Here is a 16921-nt window from a genome sequence, read left to right on the forward strand (position 1 = left end):
AAGCAGTATCCAGAAAGAGTAGCCTGCCCAATCCTGGGTCTGCAGGACCCAGGGCACAAGAAGCCAAAACCCTCCAAACACGCTTTCTGAACCTTGACCCCACAGCTGTAGCTGTATATAAAAATGACCCACACTCACCCTTAGGAAATAGCTCCCCCTTACTTCTAGTCCACAGTCATTCTACAGCCGGGGCTCTCACATGTTCCCACCATTTTTTACTCAGATTAAGAATCCTCGGGGATCCTTGGGTGGCTCAGCGGTGTAGCACCTTCCTTCGGCCTAGGGATGACCCTGGGGTCCAGGATCGAGTCCCACGTCAGGCTCCCTGCATGAAGTCTGCTTCTCCCTCTGCCTCTGTGTGTGTGCGTGTGTGTGTGCATGTGTGTGTGTGTGTGTGTGTGTGTGTGATGAATAAAGTAAAATCTTAAAAAAAACAAAAAAAGAATCCTCATTCTAGAGGCCTCAGGCTACCAGTCACAGACTGCCCAATAGAGATGCCAGGTCCAGTAAAACAATAATAACTCATTTAAAAAATACCCACTTTCAAATACTACTTCCAAAGATGATCAGATCTAAATAACATCTTTGACATGGATGGGGATTATTATATTCATGGTATGCACTGAATGAGTGCTTTCTCTGTACCAGAAACCAAGGACTTTGCATAGATTAATTCATTCTACTGTAATTATCCCCATTTTACAGTTGCACAACATGAACCAGGAAAAGTAAGACTTTGCCCAAGGACTTAGCATTTGGAGGAGTTAACTAAAATATTCTGTTTTGAAGATCTCATCACAGATCCAGAGAAGCAACTGATTACCTCCCTTGTAGTACTTATGGAGACCAAGGGCAACTTGTTTTCTATGTACTAATACCACTTATTTAAACTGCCAGCCCCAAACTAAACTTAAGAAGTTACACATACTGTTAAGGAAATGCTGCACTCTCACGCTTATTCTGCATACCACTTGAGGTTGTAAAAAAGTAAATCTTGCCACAGTTAGATTTTATACCCTTGGTCTTTACCCCCTATGAAGAGGAGATCAATCCACACACACCCTTGGGGAGGTAATATCAACAGGAGCCTAGAGGCCTGTATTCCAAGTGCTTCCTTAAATTCAAAGATACTTCACCCTTCTGAGGTTTCTTCAGTTCACTTTATTGAGAAGTGAGAGGTGGGTGGTGGTTTCTCTAAAAATTCAACAGAGCATTACCATATGATCCAGCAACCCCATTTCTGGGCATACACTCAAAAGAAGTGAAAGCAGAGACTCCAACACATTCTTGTACACACCTATGTTCAAAGTAGCATTATTCACAACGGCCAAAGGTGGAACAACTCAAGTGTTCATCAATGGATAAACAAAATATGGTGTGTGTGTGTGCACACACACCATATATATTATCTATAAATACCATGTATATTATACACACCATGGAATATTAACCAGCCTTAAAAAGCAAGTTCTGACACATATTACAAGTTGGATGCACCTTGAGGACACTACAGTAGATGAAGTAAGCCCAGAAACAAAAGGGCAGAAATCACTGATTCCACCTACATGAGCTATCTAAAGTAATCAAAATCATAGAGAAAATAGAAGGGTGGGTGCCAGAGGCTGGGAGGAAGAGAGAATGGGCAGCTACTGTTTAGTGAGTACAAAGTTTCAGTTTCAGAAGATGAAAAAAACTCGAGATGAGCCGTGGATATGATTGCAGAACATTGTGAATGTACCCAATGCCATAGAACTGCACACTTAAAAATGCTTGAAATGATAAATTTTATGTTGTATATTTTACAACAAATACACACAGAGCAAGGAATTTTAATTCGGTGGATTTTAAAACTTAGCTGCCCATTGGAAGCTCTTACAAAGTTTTAAAAACTATCTCTTCATCACCAGTAACAGCAGGTTGGAACTGGTGGTTCCACCCCTGATGGGGTGTGCTGGGAGGAACCACACTGCTCTTAAGGCATTCATGACAGGAATGAGCCTGGGCTCCTCGGGGTTTTCAGGATCCTTGAAGCAATAGGGAGGTGGCAGTGCCAGTTGTCTCAGGCTGGGGAAGACCAAGGTGGGGGTGGACATAACGGCCAAAAACAATGTGAGAAACCTGACTGGCTCATGGATCCATAAAGTTGGTTATAAAGTACACCTGGGAAAAATCTCAGTGTTGGATTTCAAACTGGACAGTGGATTTGGATGCATGGTACTGGTACGGGGGATGTGGTTGTGGAGGGGAATGTCCCTGTTGGCATATAAGATGGAAGCTGAGTACTTAGTGGTGAGCTGTCACAATGTCTGCAGATGGAGTAGTATGGCAAGAAGCTAAGTGAAAGAAATGGGCATTTACTGTATTGCTTGTTTGAGGCTTTGGGCATTCAAAATTTTTATTTAAAAAATAGAAAAAATAAAACAAAATAAAAACGCCTATGTCAGAGTTCTATATCAAAACAAATAAACAGGGGATCCCTGGGTGGCGCAGTGGTTTAGTGCCTGCCTTTGGCCCAGGGCGCGATCCTGGAGACCCGGGATCGAATCCCACGTTAGGCTCCCGGTGCATGGAGCCTGCTTCTCCCTCTGCCTGTGTCTCTGCCTCTCTCTCTCTCTGTGACTATCATAAATAAATAAAAATTTAAAAAAAAACAAAACAAATAAACAGGGTACCTGGGGGATGGGATCCAAGGAACCAACACTTTCTTTGTAAAGCTTCTGTGGAGATACTACTAGGCAGCCAGGTTGCCAGCGATGAATTATAAGAGCTCTAAACCAAGATATGCTATTAGGATGGCATGGGTAGTAGTCAACGATTTGGTATTATCTTAGCAAGTTGCCCCACTGTTGACACCCAGCAGCCCTGAGAATTCTTCTCAAGCCCCAAATGACCCCAGCTGCCCTGCCTTCTACCCCTCCTTAAGAATAAATCACAACATCTCACTTTGGAAAAAAAGAAGTTTTTATTGTTTTACGTAAGCTCCATGCCCAGCATGGAGACCAACGTGAGGCTTGAACTCATGACTCTGAGATCAAGAGTCAGATGCTTAACAGACTGAGCCACTCAGGTGCCCTGGAAAGAAAGGAGTTCTATCATCAGACTGAGAGACAGAATTGCCTTCCCTAGCATCATCCTCCACTGCTGAACACACAGGTTTCCCCTGTCCCATACAGTAGTTTCCCTTTATGAAACATTCCCCTACAGCACAGGTCTCAATGACACTACTCTTGAAAAGTCTTTTCACGTTTAAGGATCCTACTATTCACTTGTGTTTACATTATTTACACTTCCTAGTAAAAGAAATGTTCAGCTGGACAAGGAGGGATCTGGCCACAGAGTATATACTAGGATTTTGAAAATTCACGTCTCACAGATAACATTGCCTCAAGTCAAAACTTTGCCTTTCAAGCTACAGGAAGAAGAAAAAAATCTCATTTCAAATCTGGGTACAAAGACAGCATGTGTCACAAAACTAAAGTGGCACTGCCTTTAAGGCAGATAGATGATTAAGTGATCAACGATAACATGAGTAAGACTACACCAAGAAGTTCTTCAAATAAGTGGCAAAATTACTCCCAGACACGATCACACGTATACACATTTGAATCAACTTTCAAGCAACCTCCCATACCTCGTATCCCTTTTAGGGGAAACATAAACTCTTTTTCAGATAACAGACAAGAGCTGAGGGAAGTCCTATCCAACATCACATACCAAGTGACACCTCTTAACCTAAGCTCTCAGATGCTAGCTGCTGCCCTTGCCTTCATAGTGCTTCACACTTCTCATGGTTCCAGGGTGACAAGATTTCCACCACAGCTTCCTCAGTTGTGTAAGATAACGCAGGGGACAATGGCAGCTTCCAAGAGGGCAATAAGCTTCTAGACTCCTGTGATCTGTGTACTGTTCAAAAATATTTCCTTCCCGGGGATCCCTGGGTGGCTCAGCGGTTTGGCGCCTGCCTTCTGCCCAGGGCATGATCCTGGAGACCCAGGATCGGGTCCCGCGTCGGGCTTCCTGCATGGAGCCTGCTTCTCCCTCTGCCTGTGTCTCTGCCTCTCTCCCTCTCTGTGTCTCTCATGAATAAATAAATAAAATCTTAAAAAAAAAAGTATCTCCTTCCCAATTTGAGCGACTAACATAGCAAATGCAATCTCCAGTTGAAGCACACTGCAAAGCTTCTTATTTTTAGGTAAGGCTCTGATCACACTTGACCTCTGAAAGCATTTGGTCTGCAAACTGTATAAATTCCATCATATACACAACATCAAACACCTCTTGTTGAATTAAAGAAACGTAAATAATGGTCTCTACCTCTTGACAGGCTTTCAGGACTTCTTGTGAGTCAAGAGAATAATCCCCTACTGTTATGTCAGCCCATCTTTACTGTCACCATGGACACTACTTTTTGGGTCATTATTGCTTTTGACAGATCAGTTTCCTTAACATTTTCCCTTCATACATTTTAAAAACCTGAGGCGCCTGGTTGGCTCAGCGGGAAGAACATGTGACTCTTGATCTTGAGGTCTTGAGTTTGAGCCCCACCTTGGGTGTGGAGATTACTAAAACAAACAGAAAACCTTAACAGCTACTGCCCAGTTGGGATTTTTTTTCTCATCACCATTGCTGATCTTTATGTTTTTCATCCAACCTCTCTCGATCCCTATCCCAATTCCAACAGCTTAACAGCTATGAGTCCTGGACCTCTTAACACTTCAGCCCCTCACCCTGTCTCTCCATCTCATCCTGCCTTCACACACACACACACACACACACACACACACACACACACACCTGGAAAATCAGATCTTCACTGAATCCTTTCATGACAACAGACCTGTCTATCCCACTCTGATTTTCTCAACAAGAACTCTGTATTATCATCAGGTAAAGGTAACTAATTGTAATCTTTTTTTAACTATAAAAATAGGTTTACAAAAAATTTGAAGAGGAAACACATTTTTTTTAATTCACCCATTACCTTATTACCTACATGGACCCACTGCTGCTATGAGGATTGGCTTATGTGCCAGATACTGGGGATATAGCAGGAACCAAAACACAGTCGAGACCCCTCAAGGTTTTCTTTTTTTTTTTTTTTTTAATTTTGTCCATGTTTTTCCTTAGAGTAATCCATGTAGTACAGTATTTTTCAAAACTCATTTGATTGTTTTAAAAGGTAATTCATGGTAAGTCACCTTAAAATAATATTCCCACCCCTGCCGGAGCCCACACTGAAGAGGAATACATAAGCACAATGCTCCAGACTACTGGTTCATTCAAACGGACAACAGCAGAAACCGTATCAGAGAACTGAGGAAGATATGAGACAGTACCCAGAATCAGTGCCAAAGGAAAGGCCTCATGGCACCCCAATTCCCATGACAGGTAACTGCCTTTACATATGTTTTCTTAATTGTTTTTCCCTTTGGAAAATAAATCTTAGCTACAGAATGAAAACTAAAGCACATCTGCATTAGCTTTGTAATGACCCTTTCTCAGATAACTTCTAAGGGTTCCGTATGAGCAAAGCTCTGGGAAGCTGCCTTCCTGGATCCCACTGGGGGTGGCAGAGTTTCGGGGGTGACTGAGAGGAGAACTCCTATCCTGTAAGGCTGACTATGTGGCTGACATTTTCCATTGTCTCACCCCACCCCTGTGAAGCCTGCTTGGTCAGCCCAGGGCTCAGGCCAAGAACAACAAAGTGGAAGATGTACCCAACAGCCATGTGGGAGCCACCTAAGTCTAGCAGGACTCAGTTCTCCCCTCCCCCCTTTAAAAAATTTTATTTATTTCAGAGAGAGAGAGAGAACACAAGCATGAGCAGGGGGAAGGGCAGAGGGAGAGGGAGAAGCAGACACCCCATCAAGCAGCAAGCCTGGTGCGGGGCTCCACCCTAGGACCCCGGACCACTACCTGAGCCAAAGGCAGATGCTTAACCAACTGAGCCACCACCCAGGTGCCCCTTAATTCTCCCTTTTTGAGACACTGAGGAGTACAGGGGTTAGTAGAAAATGTGTATATGAAACGTGCTACCATAAAGCGCCTAGCAGAAAAAGAAAGCTGAATGAATAAGTCATCTCCAAGTGCCAAGGTGAGAAGCAGCCTAGATTCTCCATTTCTTACGGCCAACATACATCCTACATATTCCTATCATTTGAGTTTCACTAACTTTCTAGAGGTAGTAAGGCCTGACGGATGGCAGATGAACTCTGTGTACTTCCTCCTCTTCCTCACCTCCCTTCCAAGCCCCCACAGCACAAGGTGGAACCCTGCTAGCCACACCAAACTCTACAAGGGAACCAGACATAAAAACTAACACTTATTTCAAGTAGCTCCTCATCACAAACCTTGGGCTTTCAAATCAGCAGCAGTAGCAATAATAATCAGCTTAACCCTGAAAGAGATAACAGGATGCTTAATAATGCCAGGCAACAGTTCCTCACTCAAATGTGTGAGTGACAACCCCATGATCATTTTTAAGATGACAGAAAAATGCAAGGTAGAAATCCAATCCCAGTCCAACCTGATTTGGCAACAGCAATGAAATGCATTGGGATTTTTTTACGTATACATAAACAAGGATAATTTAATCTCCACCCAAAGTAAGGCTCATTCAATTTCCATATATATAACTAAAAGATTTTCCCAAGTGTATATGCTTTCAACATAGTATGGGCCAAGGAATTTTAAAAAATATATTTTTAGGTGAACTACACCCCCAATGTGGGGCTCAAACTCACGACCCCAAGATGAAAGAGTAGCATGCTCTACCGACTGAGCCAGCCAAGTGCACCTGGGCCCAGGATTTGAAGTCCACTTTTTGTTCAGGCCAGGAAAGGGCAAAGAGCAGGGGAGAGAAGCAAGGGGCAGTTGTGATGCAGGGGAACCGCCATCACCCGTCCCTCTCCAATATCCAAGCACCGACTCTCCAGAGGCACATTCTGAACATGTATGTTTCCATGTATTAAATCATTTAACCCACTAAGCATAGACTTTCCCACCTGCATTTTACAAGTATGGAAACTAAGGCACACAGAAATTAAAATAACTTGCCTAGGTCCCACAGAGTGTGAAAACAAACATTAAATATTTGCCTGGCACTTGAAAGCTGCTCTGATTATCTTTAACAGAGAGAAGAAAGAAGTTCCTCCTTTAGACAAACTGTATAGTACCAACACTTCAAGCAAAACCCGTAATAACAACAAATATTAATTGAACGTTTTCTCAATGCCAGGGTAACAAGCTACCGCTTGATATTGAACATAAACATCACCTAATTTGAAATATATGTTGTCGCTTCCATCACTTGCAAATCAAGTCTTTTTAGATGGAGAGGACCAAGGAAATGCATTAACATTACTTAAGACTGAATTCATATCTGCAAAAAACAAAACAACAACAAACAAACCAAGCAAAAAAAAGCCCATGAGAATGGAGAATATTACCAGGAACTAATTGATCTTAATTTTTAAAAATAATATTAAAAAGTCTTCCTTCAGGGATCCCTGGATGGCGCAGTGGTTTAGCGCCTGCCTTTGGCCCAGGGCGCGATCCTGGAGACCCAGGATCGAATCCCACGTCAGGCTCCCGGTGCTTGGAGCCTGCTTCTCCCTCTGCCTATGTGTCTGCCTCTCTCTCTCTCTCTCTGTGTGACTATCATAAATTAAAAAAAAAAAAATTAAAAAATAAAAATAAAAAAAATAAAAAGTCTTCCTTCAGAAATTTGATAGTAATGGATAAAGGAGAACAATTAAAAGTCATCTTTGGGGACGCCTGCGTGCCTCAGTTAGTTAAGCATCAGACTCTTGATTTTGACTTAGATCATGATCTCAGGGTCATTAGATCCAGTCCCACTGGGGCTCTGCACTCAGTGGGGGCATCTGCTTAAGATTGTCTCCTTCCTCCCCCACCCCCCATTCTCTCAAATAAATAAAATCTTAAAAAAAAAGTCATCTTTGGGGATCCCAAGCAAAAAAATCAAATCGAATCATAGGAATGTTCTCCTGTCTGTAATCAGTAACAAAATAAACAGATCTGTAGTTTCCCTGCAGTGTGGGGGTAACTGGCTCCACTTATATCTATTGAAGAGTATTTCTGCTAGCATATTCAACTGTTCTAAATACCATGAATAAGTGAATTAAAAACACTTCAAGCTGTTCTGAAGAAAAAGACGGAGGAAGAGGACAGCCTTCAAGCCTTACTGTTAGGCATCCGTGCCAGTATTACAGCCCAGAATTGCCAGCTTGGAGCCTCCCTTTTACATAGAAAGCTTTCCCAGCTTCTTCAGTCTTCTCAGTGCTCTAAAAGCACTACCTCCACCGAGAAATCCTTGGGCAGTGGCCCTCAATCCCTCCTCCATGGAGATTTTGGACTTTATCTTCCATATCACATTTGTTCCCCAGAAGTGAGAAAAGCAACCTTAAAGACAGACGAAAATAAATCCTATAAAATAAACACAAACTTGTAGAGAAATCGATTCCCAGATTTCTATGCAGTGCCAAGCGTGTGCTCAGATCAAACACACACGGAGTAAGTTAACTAAAGCCTTCAGGTTCATACCCACGTATTTACACTTACTTGATGAAAACCTGCAAGCACTGTGAGGAGGGAGATTGTGTATTAGGAACGTCTTTTCAGGGACGCTTGGGTGGCTCAGTGGTTGAGCGTCTGCCTTTGGATCACGCGTGATCCCAGGGTCCTGGGATCAGGATCAAGTCCCACACTGAGTCCCGCACCAGGCTCCCTGTAGGGAGCCTGCTTCTCCCTCTGCCTTTGTCTCTGCCCCTCTGTTTCTCATGAATAAATAAATAAAATCTTAAAAAAAAAAAATAAAAGGAATGTCTTTTCACCTTTGCCCTTGACCAGTGCAATAGAATCCCCTACAAGGTTCACCGAGATAGCGGTAGGCCCCGCCTCCAGTTTGATCCAGAAGGCCTAGGGGAGGGGTGCCCAGAAATTGGTCTTTGCCACAAGTTCTCAGGCGATGCTCTGCGCTGTTGCTCCTCCAGAAAGTGCTCCCCGAAAACCATGGCACTGGCAGGAGAGACAGTGTCAGGGGCTTTGAGGCACGCTGGTGCACAGGCCCCATCCACGCTCACACAGTAGGAGGCCACTTAACATTTAGTTACGTCTCTGGGCCAACTTATGAGTGGAAAACACGGTGTGAGCCACTTTCCCACCAAACTGGGACGGCAGTCATTTGAGGGCTCTAAATCTTTAGTAAAATCTGAGAAGTAAAAATTGCCCCAGGTAATGGAGAGAAGGAAGAAAAAGAAAAAAGGTGACAGAAACCTACTGCCAAATTGTTTACTTGTCAAGAGCTTTGTCCAGCTGTAAGTGTACCTTTTCTTCTCGCCTGTTCTTAGAGAAATTTACCTTCTGGGATGGTTTAGAATTAGCTGTCTGTCCCCTCGCTGGAGCTGACGAGGCCCAGGAGGGTACACGGCTCCCCATCTCTGTATTCCTTGACCGCCGTCAGTACCACAGGAGTCATTGTCACTGAGCAACGTTCATCCCATCCTGAGCAAAACTTTCTGACAAACCCGCCCTTCCCGAGGAACCCCCAAAGCCAGAAGCGTGGCGAAGGGACTCTGAGCGACACCCGGAGCAGACGACAAGCACAAGCCTCCCCTGCCCTCCTATGCTTTGCAGCGCCAGCCCCTCCAACCACACCTAACCTTCCCTCAGGCCCCACTTCTGGGCCACTCACCAATCAAAATCTAATGGACAGTTAAAAACAAAACAAAACACAAAAGGTGTTTCAAAGAAAAAGATACTTCACTGAAAGACTCCTTTCCTCAAGACAGGTCTCACTGCCCTTTGTTACCTACAAAAGAATGATATTCCAGGAAAGATGCCCTTCCAGCTCCCTGACTGTGGCCCAGCAGCTATCCCCACCACCTAAGCTTCAGTCCCAAACACACTACCCACACAACCAATACACAAGGATGCCTTTCACTTTTTTTAAAAAAAGATTTTATTTATTCATGAGAGACACACACAGAGAGACAGAGAGAGGCAGAGGCCCAGGCAAAGGGAGAAGCAGGCTCCCTGCGGGGAGCCCAATGAGGGACTCGATCCCGGGACCCCGGGTCACGGACACCATTCTGCTCTTCAAGGGAGAAAAATAAACACGAACAGTAATGTGAAAAAGTACTGGCTCACTTGTCGGTCACCTCACTGCAAGCTGCTGCCTGATTTCTCATCAACCCCAGATTTTAATGCATGGCCAGTCTACGGAATAAAGTGTGTTTTAAAAATTATTCCATTTGGACTCACTGGAGCATACAGCTTTCATTTCATGCCTCACAGTGAAACGGGATGTTTCTATACATACATAAAACCACTTGATGAAGCCTGGATGTACTCTATAAAAAGTCCATGCTTTCTTGGGGATGGGGAGGAAGCAAAAATCAAGTTTAGACAATACCATGCATCTACTTTTAAATGATCACGTTGTCCAAATAGCTATGGGTTTCTGGACTTTGATAAATCACGACCAACGTCTGAAACAAAAAGAGGTGAAACCCCTGTAAGCAATTCATGGGAGACCAAACTGACAACAGCCGGTGAGCAAAGCTTCCAGGTTCTGATAGCACCAGCTTTCAAGTTCCCACTGTTACCAGCCAGCTGTGTGGCCTGTGAAATAGGGAAACCGCTGGCCCTCTCAAAGGTAATAATGAGCAGATGATAACAGCTGCACATGAAAAGCACCAGCTCTTGCAAAGTACACCAACCTCAATTTCCCAGGCTGAACTGCCCACCCTGTAGGACCACACCTGACCATCACATCAGAGGATGAGTGGCCTTTGTTTCTCCTTTGGTCACCATGAAGGCTTGATGCATTAGGTCTGTTTGCATACTAGACTTTTAAATGAAATGAACTGTTAAAAAGCTTGCGTAGTGGGAGGGTAAGGGGCAACAGCAAACCAATGGTTCTCTAGAGAAAAAAGGAGTTAGCTAACACCCTGATACTCAATTCTGAAACAAACTTGGTATTACAAGCTTAAACTCTCCCAAACAAGTCATTTTGGCTAACAACATGTGTAATTACAGTTAAAGGCATACTACAATAACACTTGAGCTGTTGGTCTTGAAGATCCTTTTGAAAACCTCAAAATAATAGTACATGAGGGAACAACCTTTTTGTCTACTAATGACAGCATCAGGAGGCAACATAGCAGATATCTTGAAACTTTTAAATTTGCATGAAAACACCGATACAATGGAGAAGCCAAGCAGCACTAGACAGATTTAACAACCTATATTTCTTCTCAGATTAATACTAAGAAAGGGTTAAGAGGTTTAACTTAGGGAGGGTCCCTGGGTAGCTCAGCGGTTCAGCGCCTGCCTTCAGCCCAGGGCATGATCCTGGGGTCCAGGGACCGAGTCCCACGTCGGGCTCCCTGCATGGAGCCTGCTTCTCCCTCTGCCTGTGTCTCTGCCTCTCTCTTTCTCTGTATCTGTCATGAATAAATAAATAAAATCTTAAAAAATAAAAAAAGAGGTTCAACTTATACTCCAGTCACCAAGAGATTTGGAAATCTCACCATTCGAACAAGAGCATTATCCAAAACAAAACCAAACCAAACAAACAAACAAACAAACAGCATCAGCCAGGACAGCCTCCCATCCCCCACCCTCAACACACACACACACACACACACACACACACCCCTTCTGCTATGGCCCATGCTGGATTTTAAGAAAAACAATGAAACGTTGATTGCCATTAGTTCTACAATGCTTCTCTTGAGAGAAAAGAAGTTTTGCAGAGGGTAGAAAACCGCAGTGCTTGCCAAAAGCACATTGATCACAGTAGGCACTTAAATGTTGACTAAATTATCAGTTCTCAGCGAGATCTTCTAAGTCTAGTCATAAAGCTCTCCTTTTACCATCTGTAGTATTAACTCACAAGAAACCACAAGAAAACTTGACAGATCATGGTGGCAACTGTTTTGAGCATTATTTTGGCTAATTCATCATAGCTCGTTAGAACAGCACAAAAATTATTTGCAAATCATGCCCAAGCATAAGTGTCGTTTAAGTTTGGTTTTGGGGCGCCTGGGTGGCTCAGTCGGTGAAGCATCTGACTTTGGCTCAGGTCATGATCTCAGGGTCCTGGGGTTTAGCCTGGCATCTGGCTCTGTGCTCAAGGGGCAGTCTGCTTCTCCTCCTCCCTCGACCCCTCCCCGCTGTTGATGGAGTAAAACGATTTCCAGCTTTACCTCTTGCCTCGTATTCCCTGCAGGACTGAATGAGCTATTTTGACTTTGTCCTACAGTAACAGGACACAAAGTAATTTCATAGGTTGCAGGAGAATGCAGCCAAAAATGGAAAAAGTGGGGATTAAATAGAAAATGATCCATTTAATTTTAATTCAGTGCTCCAGTGTGCCAATCAGGAAGACTTCAGTAACGTCTCATGTCAGAAATCTGAGAAGGATGCCTTCATGGAGAACTCTGAGAAATCCCTCAAGTACAACTTATGTGGTATTTTACAGACATCCAGCCTGGTGGAGAAGAGAGACACCGTGACAGCCCCGAGCTCAGTGAATTTGTCCAAGAATTACTGAATCAAACGACATTTCAAGGGAAGGAGAGATGGCAGGACCAGGCCTAAAACAAGTGTGACAGTTAATACCAACTACTAAAAAGTTGTTTCAAACTCCAGTCTTAAATACCTTTTACTTAGAATGTACAGTACTAGAACTGAAATAACCATGTAGAGGGAACGTACTGGGGCTTTGCTTACTGTTAAGTGTCAGGGATAAAGTCTGTTTGGTATAGTTCAGGGTTTTATGGAGCCTCTACTCACTAAACCCAGAGAAGAAACAGTACAATTCTGTAATCAACAGGGTGAGGACACTACATTTTCCTTCCCCAGACTTCCTGTGAAGAGCTCACAGCACTATTTGCAGTGTTGTGTGGACAGGAGCCCAAAAATCAAACCACTACCAGAAATTATGTATTATAGGGACACCCGGTGGCTCAGTGGTTGAGCGTCTGCCTTCAGCTCAAGGTGTGATCCCGGGGTCCTGGGATCGAGTCCCACATGGGGCTCCCTGCATGGAGCCTGCTTCTCCCTCTGCCTGTGTCTCTGCCCCCCACCCCGCCCCGCCATCTGTCTTGAATAAAACCTTAGAAAAAAGAAATTATGTATTGTAATACATCATACAGTCTCCATTTGCATGAATAATGTGTGTTACCAGACACTGAGTAACACTAAAGTGTATTCAACTAGACTTCTTCAAAAAACTATGAACCTGGTAGCAAAATTACAAAAAAAGTTCATTTTAAGGACTTAACAGTCTCCTTTATTAAAGCCTTAATATTTTAGGGTGACCATAAAATCTGGAAACTATCAAACACTTTTCTTCTACTCAATGACCAAAGAATGCCAGTACTTTGTGAGCTGGCGAGACGCAAATGGGAGTGATTCCAACAAGCAGGCACACCACTCCATTACACCAAAGTTGTGAGAAAAGTTGGACAATCATTTCCAGAAAAAGTGGCAATGTGGAGTGTTCTTCGTGGTTGTAGGTCGGATAGAACCTCCTTGGCTGCTGCTTCTGGGGTGTGCTAAATCCACAGGTACATTTGACAGAAAATCAAACAAACATCACAAATCCATCTGTGTCTGCATGTGAAGATGCTGCATTACTCCTCTTCATTCACTACAACTTTTTTTTTTTCTTAAGATTTTATTTACCTATTCGTGAGAGACACAGAGAGAGGCTCTGGGGCGGGAGGGTGGGGGGGTGCGGGGGTGGGGGGACGTGGGACTGGATCCCCCAACTGGAATCAGGCCCTGGGCCGCCCAGCCGTCCCCATTCAACTGCAACTTCTGCACAGCACATTGAATCAGTGAGAAATGATCCACCGAATACATCGGCTTTAAAATGTATCAAAAGCTGGGGGTGGGGGGGATCCCTGGGTGGCGCAGCGGTTTAGCGCCTGCCTTTGGCCCAGGGCGCGATCCTGGAGACCCAGGATCGAATCCCACGTCGGGCTCCCGGTGCATGGAGCCTGCTTCTCCCTCTGCCTGTGTCTCTGCCTCTCTCTCTCTGTCTCTGTGACTATCGTTAAAACAAACAAAAAACTGGGGGGTTTTCTGGTGTGTATTTGCCTCGTTTCCAGACTCTGCGGTTCACAATGAAGCCAGCTGCCACTGTTCGGGAGCTCGTCACCTCGAGGAGACTGTCCCCGACCTGAGGTCCACAGCAGTGACCGCGGCCTGCGAGGTTCCCTCAAGTGCAGTGAAGGCTGCCAAGCCCTGGGTCCCGGGCCCGCTGGGGCCGCCACCGCCATCCCCGCCCCGCACCGCGCGGAGGCTGCATCTGGCTCCTCGGGCTTCTTCCCCGCCGCCTGGCACCTGGGCCGCACGGCGGACCCCGCTCCCCGGGACCCCGCTCCCCGTCCTCCCGGGCTCGGCCCGCCGGCCCGGCGGCCCAGGCCTCGCTGGCGCCCAGGAGCCGGCGCAGGTGCCCCGCCGTCGCCGCACGCGCCGCGGGCCGAACAGCCAGCAGCCCCGGACCGCCGCCCGCGCACACCCAGCGCCACCGTTCTGTTTGTTTTAAAGGAAACACTTCCTGGCACAAGTTTAGCGAAGACTATGGACTCTGAGCACGCAGACACGTGGTTGCGGCTAATCTGCACCCCCCCCCCCCCGCCTTCCGAGAGGCTCCCGGGCCGCTCACGGCGGACACCCCGACGCGGGTCACGCGGGCTCCGCGGGCTCCCGGGCCTCGCCAGGGCGGCCGCCGCAGGGTCGCAGGGCGGCAGAGGGACAGCGGCGCCCGGGGAGGAGGCACCGCGGCGCGGGCCCGCCTCCCGCTCAGGTGCAGGCGGGGCGGGGGCCTCCTGCCCTGGGGAGGAGGAGGCGGGGGGTGGGGGACGCCTGCCCCGGGGGGGGGGGGGGGCGCGGAGACGGGGCCGCCTGCCCGGGGGGGGGACGGGGTGGGGGCCGCCTGCCCGGGGGGGGGGGGACGGGGTGGGGGCCTCCTGCCCTCGGGGGGGGGGGGCGCGCGGTGCGGGGGCCGCCTGCCCGGGGGGGGGGACGGGGTGGGGGCCGCCTGCCCGGGGGGGGGGGGGGACGGGGTGGGGGCCTCCTGCCCTCGGGGGGGGGGGGCGCGCGGTGCGGGGGCCGCCTGCCCTGGGGAGGAGGAGGCGGGGGGTGGGGGACGCCTGCCCCGGGGGGTGGCGCGGAGAGGGGGCCGCCTGCCCGGGGGGGGGACGGGGTGGGGGCCGCCTGCCCGGGGGGGGGGACGGGGTGGGGACCTCCTGCCCTCGGGGGGGTGCGGGGTGGGGGCCTCCTGCCCTCGGGGGGGGGGCGCGCAGTGCGGGGGCCGCCTGCCCTGGGGGAGGTGCGGGGTGGGGGCCGCCTGCCCTGGGGGGGCACGGGGCGGGGGCCTGCCCTGGGGGCGCCGGGGGCGCGAGGGAGCGCGGGGTGGGGGCCGCCCGCCCTCCGGGACGCGGGCGCGGGGTGCTGGCCCTGCCCACCTGTAGCAGCGCAAACCAACTTTCCCTGGGAGCGGGAAGGCTCAGGCCGCTCACGCCACCCCCCGGCCCCAGGCGGTAGCGGCCCGGGGCTCCGAGGGCTCCTCACCTGAGGGTCCTAAGCCCCCACCTGGCCCACGGTCCGCGGCCCCCGGGCTCCCCGGGGAGGCCGGGGCCCCCGCTGCGCATCAGGACTCGCGGGGCGGGAGGACGCGGCTCGCCGCCTCCTGCAACTTCAGCTGCGAACTTCGCCAGCGCGCAGCCGCTGCCCGCCCGCCGCCCGCGCCCGGCCCCCGGTCCCCCAGCGCGGCCCCCGGGGAGGGGCGCCCCGGGAGCGCTCCCCGAGGCCGCGGGTACTTACAGCCATAACGGGGTCTCTGCAGGGCCGGCGGCTCCGGGGCGCGCCCCCCGCGGCTCCCCTCGCCGGCCAGGCTGGCGGGCTCCGGGCCCGCGGGCGCGCTCGTGTCCGGCCGGTCGCCTCCCTGCCCTGGCCGCCGCGACATGGGCTCCGGCGCTCCCGGGTCCGCTCCCGGGTCCGCTCCCGCAGCCGCCGCGCCGACGCCGACGAGCGAGCTCCGCGTCCCGGGCAGGTCTCCGCTCTCCTGCCGCCGGGCCCCGTTATCCCCCGGGAGCGCGCCGCGCAGCAGCGACCCCTACCGCGAGCCGGGCGCCGCGCGGGACCCGAGGGCCCGCCCCTTCCAGGCCGGGCGGAGCGGGGGGCGGGCGGAGCGAGGGGCGGGGGCGCTGCGGGGCGGGGGGCTGCGGGGGGCGCTGCGGGGCGGGGGCGCTGCGGCCGGCCGCGGGCTTCTGGAGAGTTCCGAGGGTGGAGTGAGCCCACGTGGGGCAGAGCGGGAAAGCGCGGGAGACGCGGGCGCGCTTCTCTGCGCCCCGGGGAGGTGGCGCCGTGCCTTCTTCCTTCCTTCCTTTCCTTTCTTTCCTTTCTTCTTTTGCTTTTCCTTCAAAAGTTGCTTCTGCGACTCTTTGTCTACAAAATACAGGGCTCCCCGTTCATGACGAAAGGAGAGTGCGCGAGTGTCGGGAGAGCAAGAGGAGCAGCGCCCCCCCGCCGCCCCCGCGCCCGCGGACCCCCTCCCAGGCGGGCTCCCCGCACAGCCCGTCCCGGCCGAGCCCAGAGGGCACTAAACGGCCCGGGGCCCCCTTGGAAGGGCTTTCCTAACGCGGTCGCGGTGGCCGGCGCGGGCTCTCCAGGACTCCCCCAGGGCGAGCACGGCGGGAGGCCTGGGGGACTCTTTTATTTTTTTTTTAATTTAAAAAATTTTTTTAAAGATTTTTATTTATTCATAGAGATGCAGAGAGAGAGAGGCAGAGACACAGGCAGAGGGAGAAGCAAGCTCCATGCAGGGAGCCAGACGTGGGACTCGATCCTGGGACTCCAGGATCACGCCCTGGGCTGCAGGTGG

The 16921-nt window shown here is 49.4% G+C and overlaps 1 protein-coding gene across 2 annotated transcripts in view; it reads right to left on the reverse strand.

Moving 5' to 3' along the window:
* Nucleotides 1–16104, reverse strand: part of IQGAP2 (IQ motif containing GTPase activating protein 2) — a 295353-nt gene extending 279249 nt beyond the window's left edge. Inside the window, exon 1 of one of the 2 annotated variants that reach the window (XM_072736972.1) lies at nucleotides 15862–16104. In XM_072736972.1, coding sequence (XP_072593073.1) covers nucleotides 15862–16003 — 142 coding nt within the window. In that variant the 5' untranslated portion in view covers nucleotides 16004–16104. Of the gene's footprint in view, nucleotides 1–15609; nucleotides 15744–15861 lie in introns of those variants that run through there. The other variant, XM_025998283.2, reaches the window with a different exon arrangement.
* Between the last annotated feature and the right edge of the window lie 817 nt (nucleotides 16105–16921).

This window comes from Vulpes vulpes, chromosome 14 (assembly GCF_048418805.1).
Source record: "Vulpes vulpes isolate BD-2025 chromosome 14, VulVul3, whole genome shotgun sequence".
Taxonomy (NCBI): domain Eukaryota; kingdom Metazoa; phylum Chordata; class Mammalia; order Carnivora; family Canidae; genus Vulpes; species Vulpes vulpes.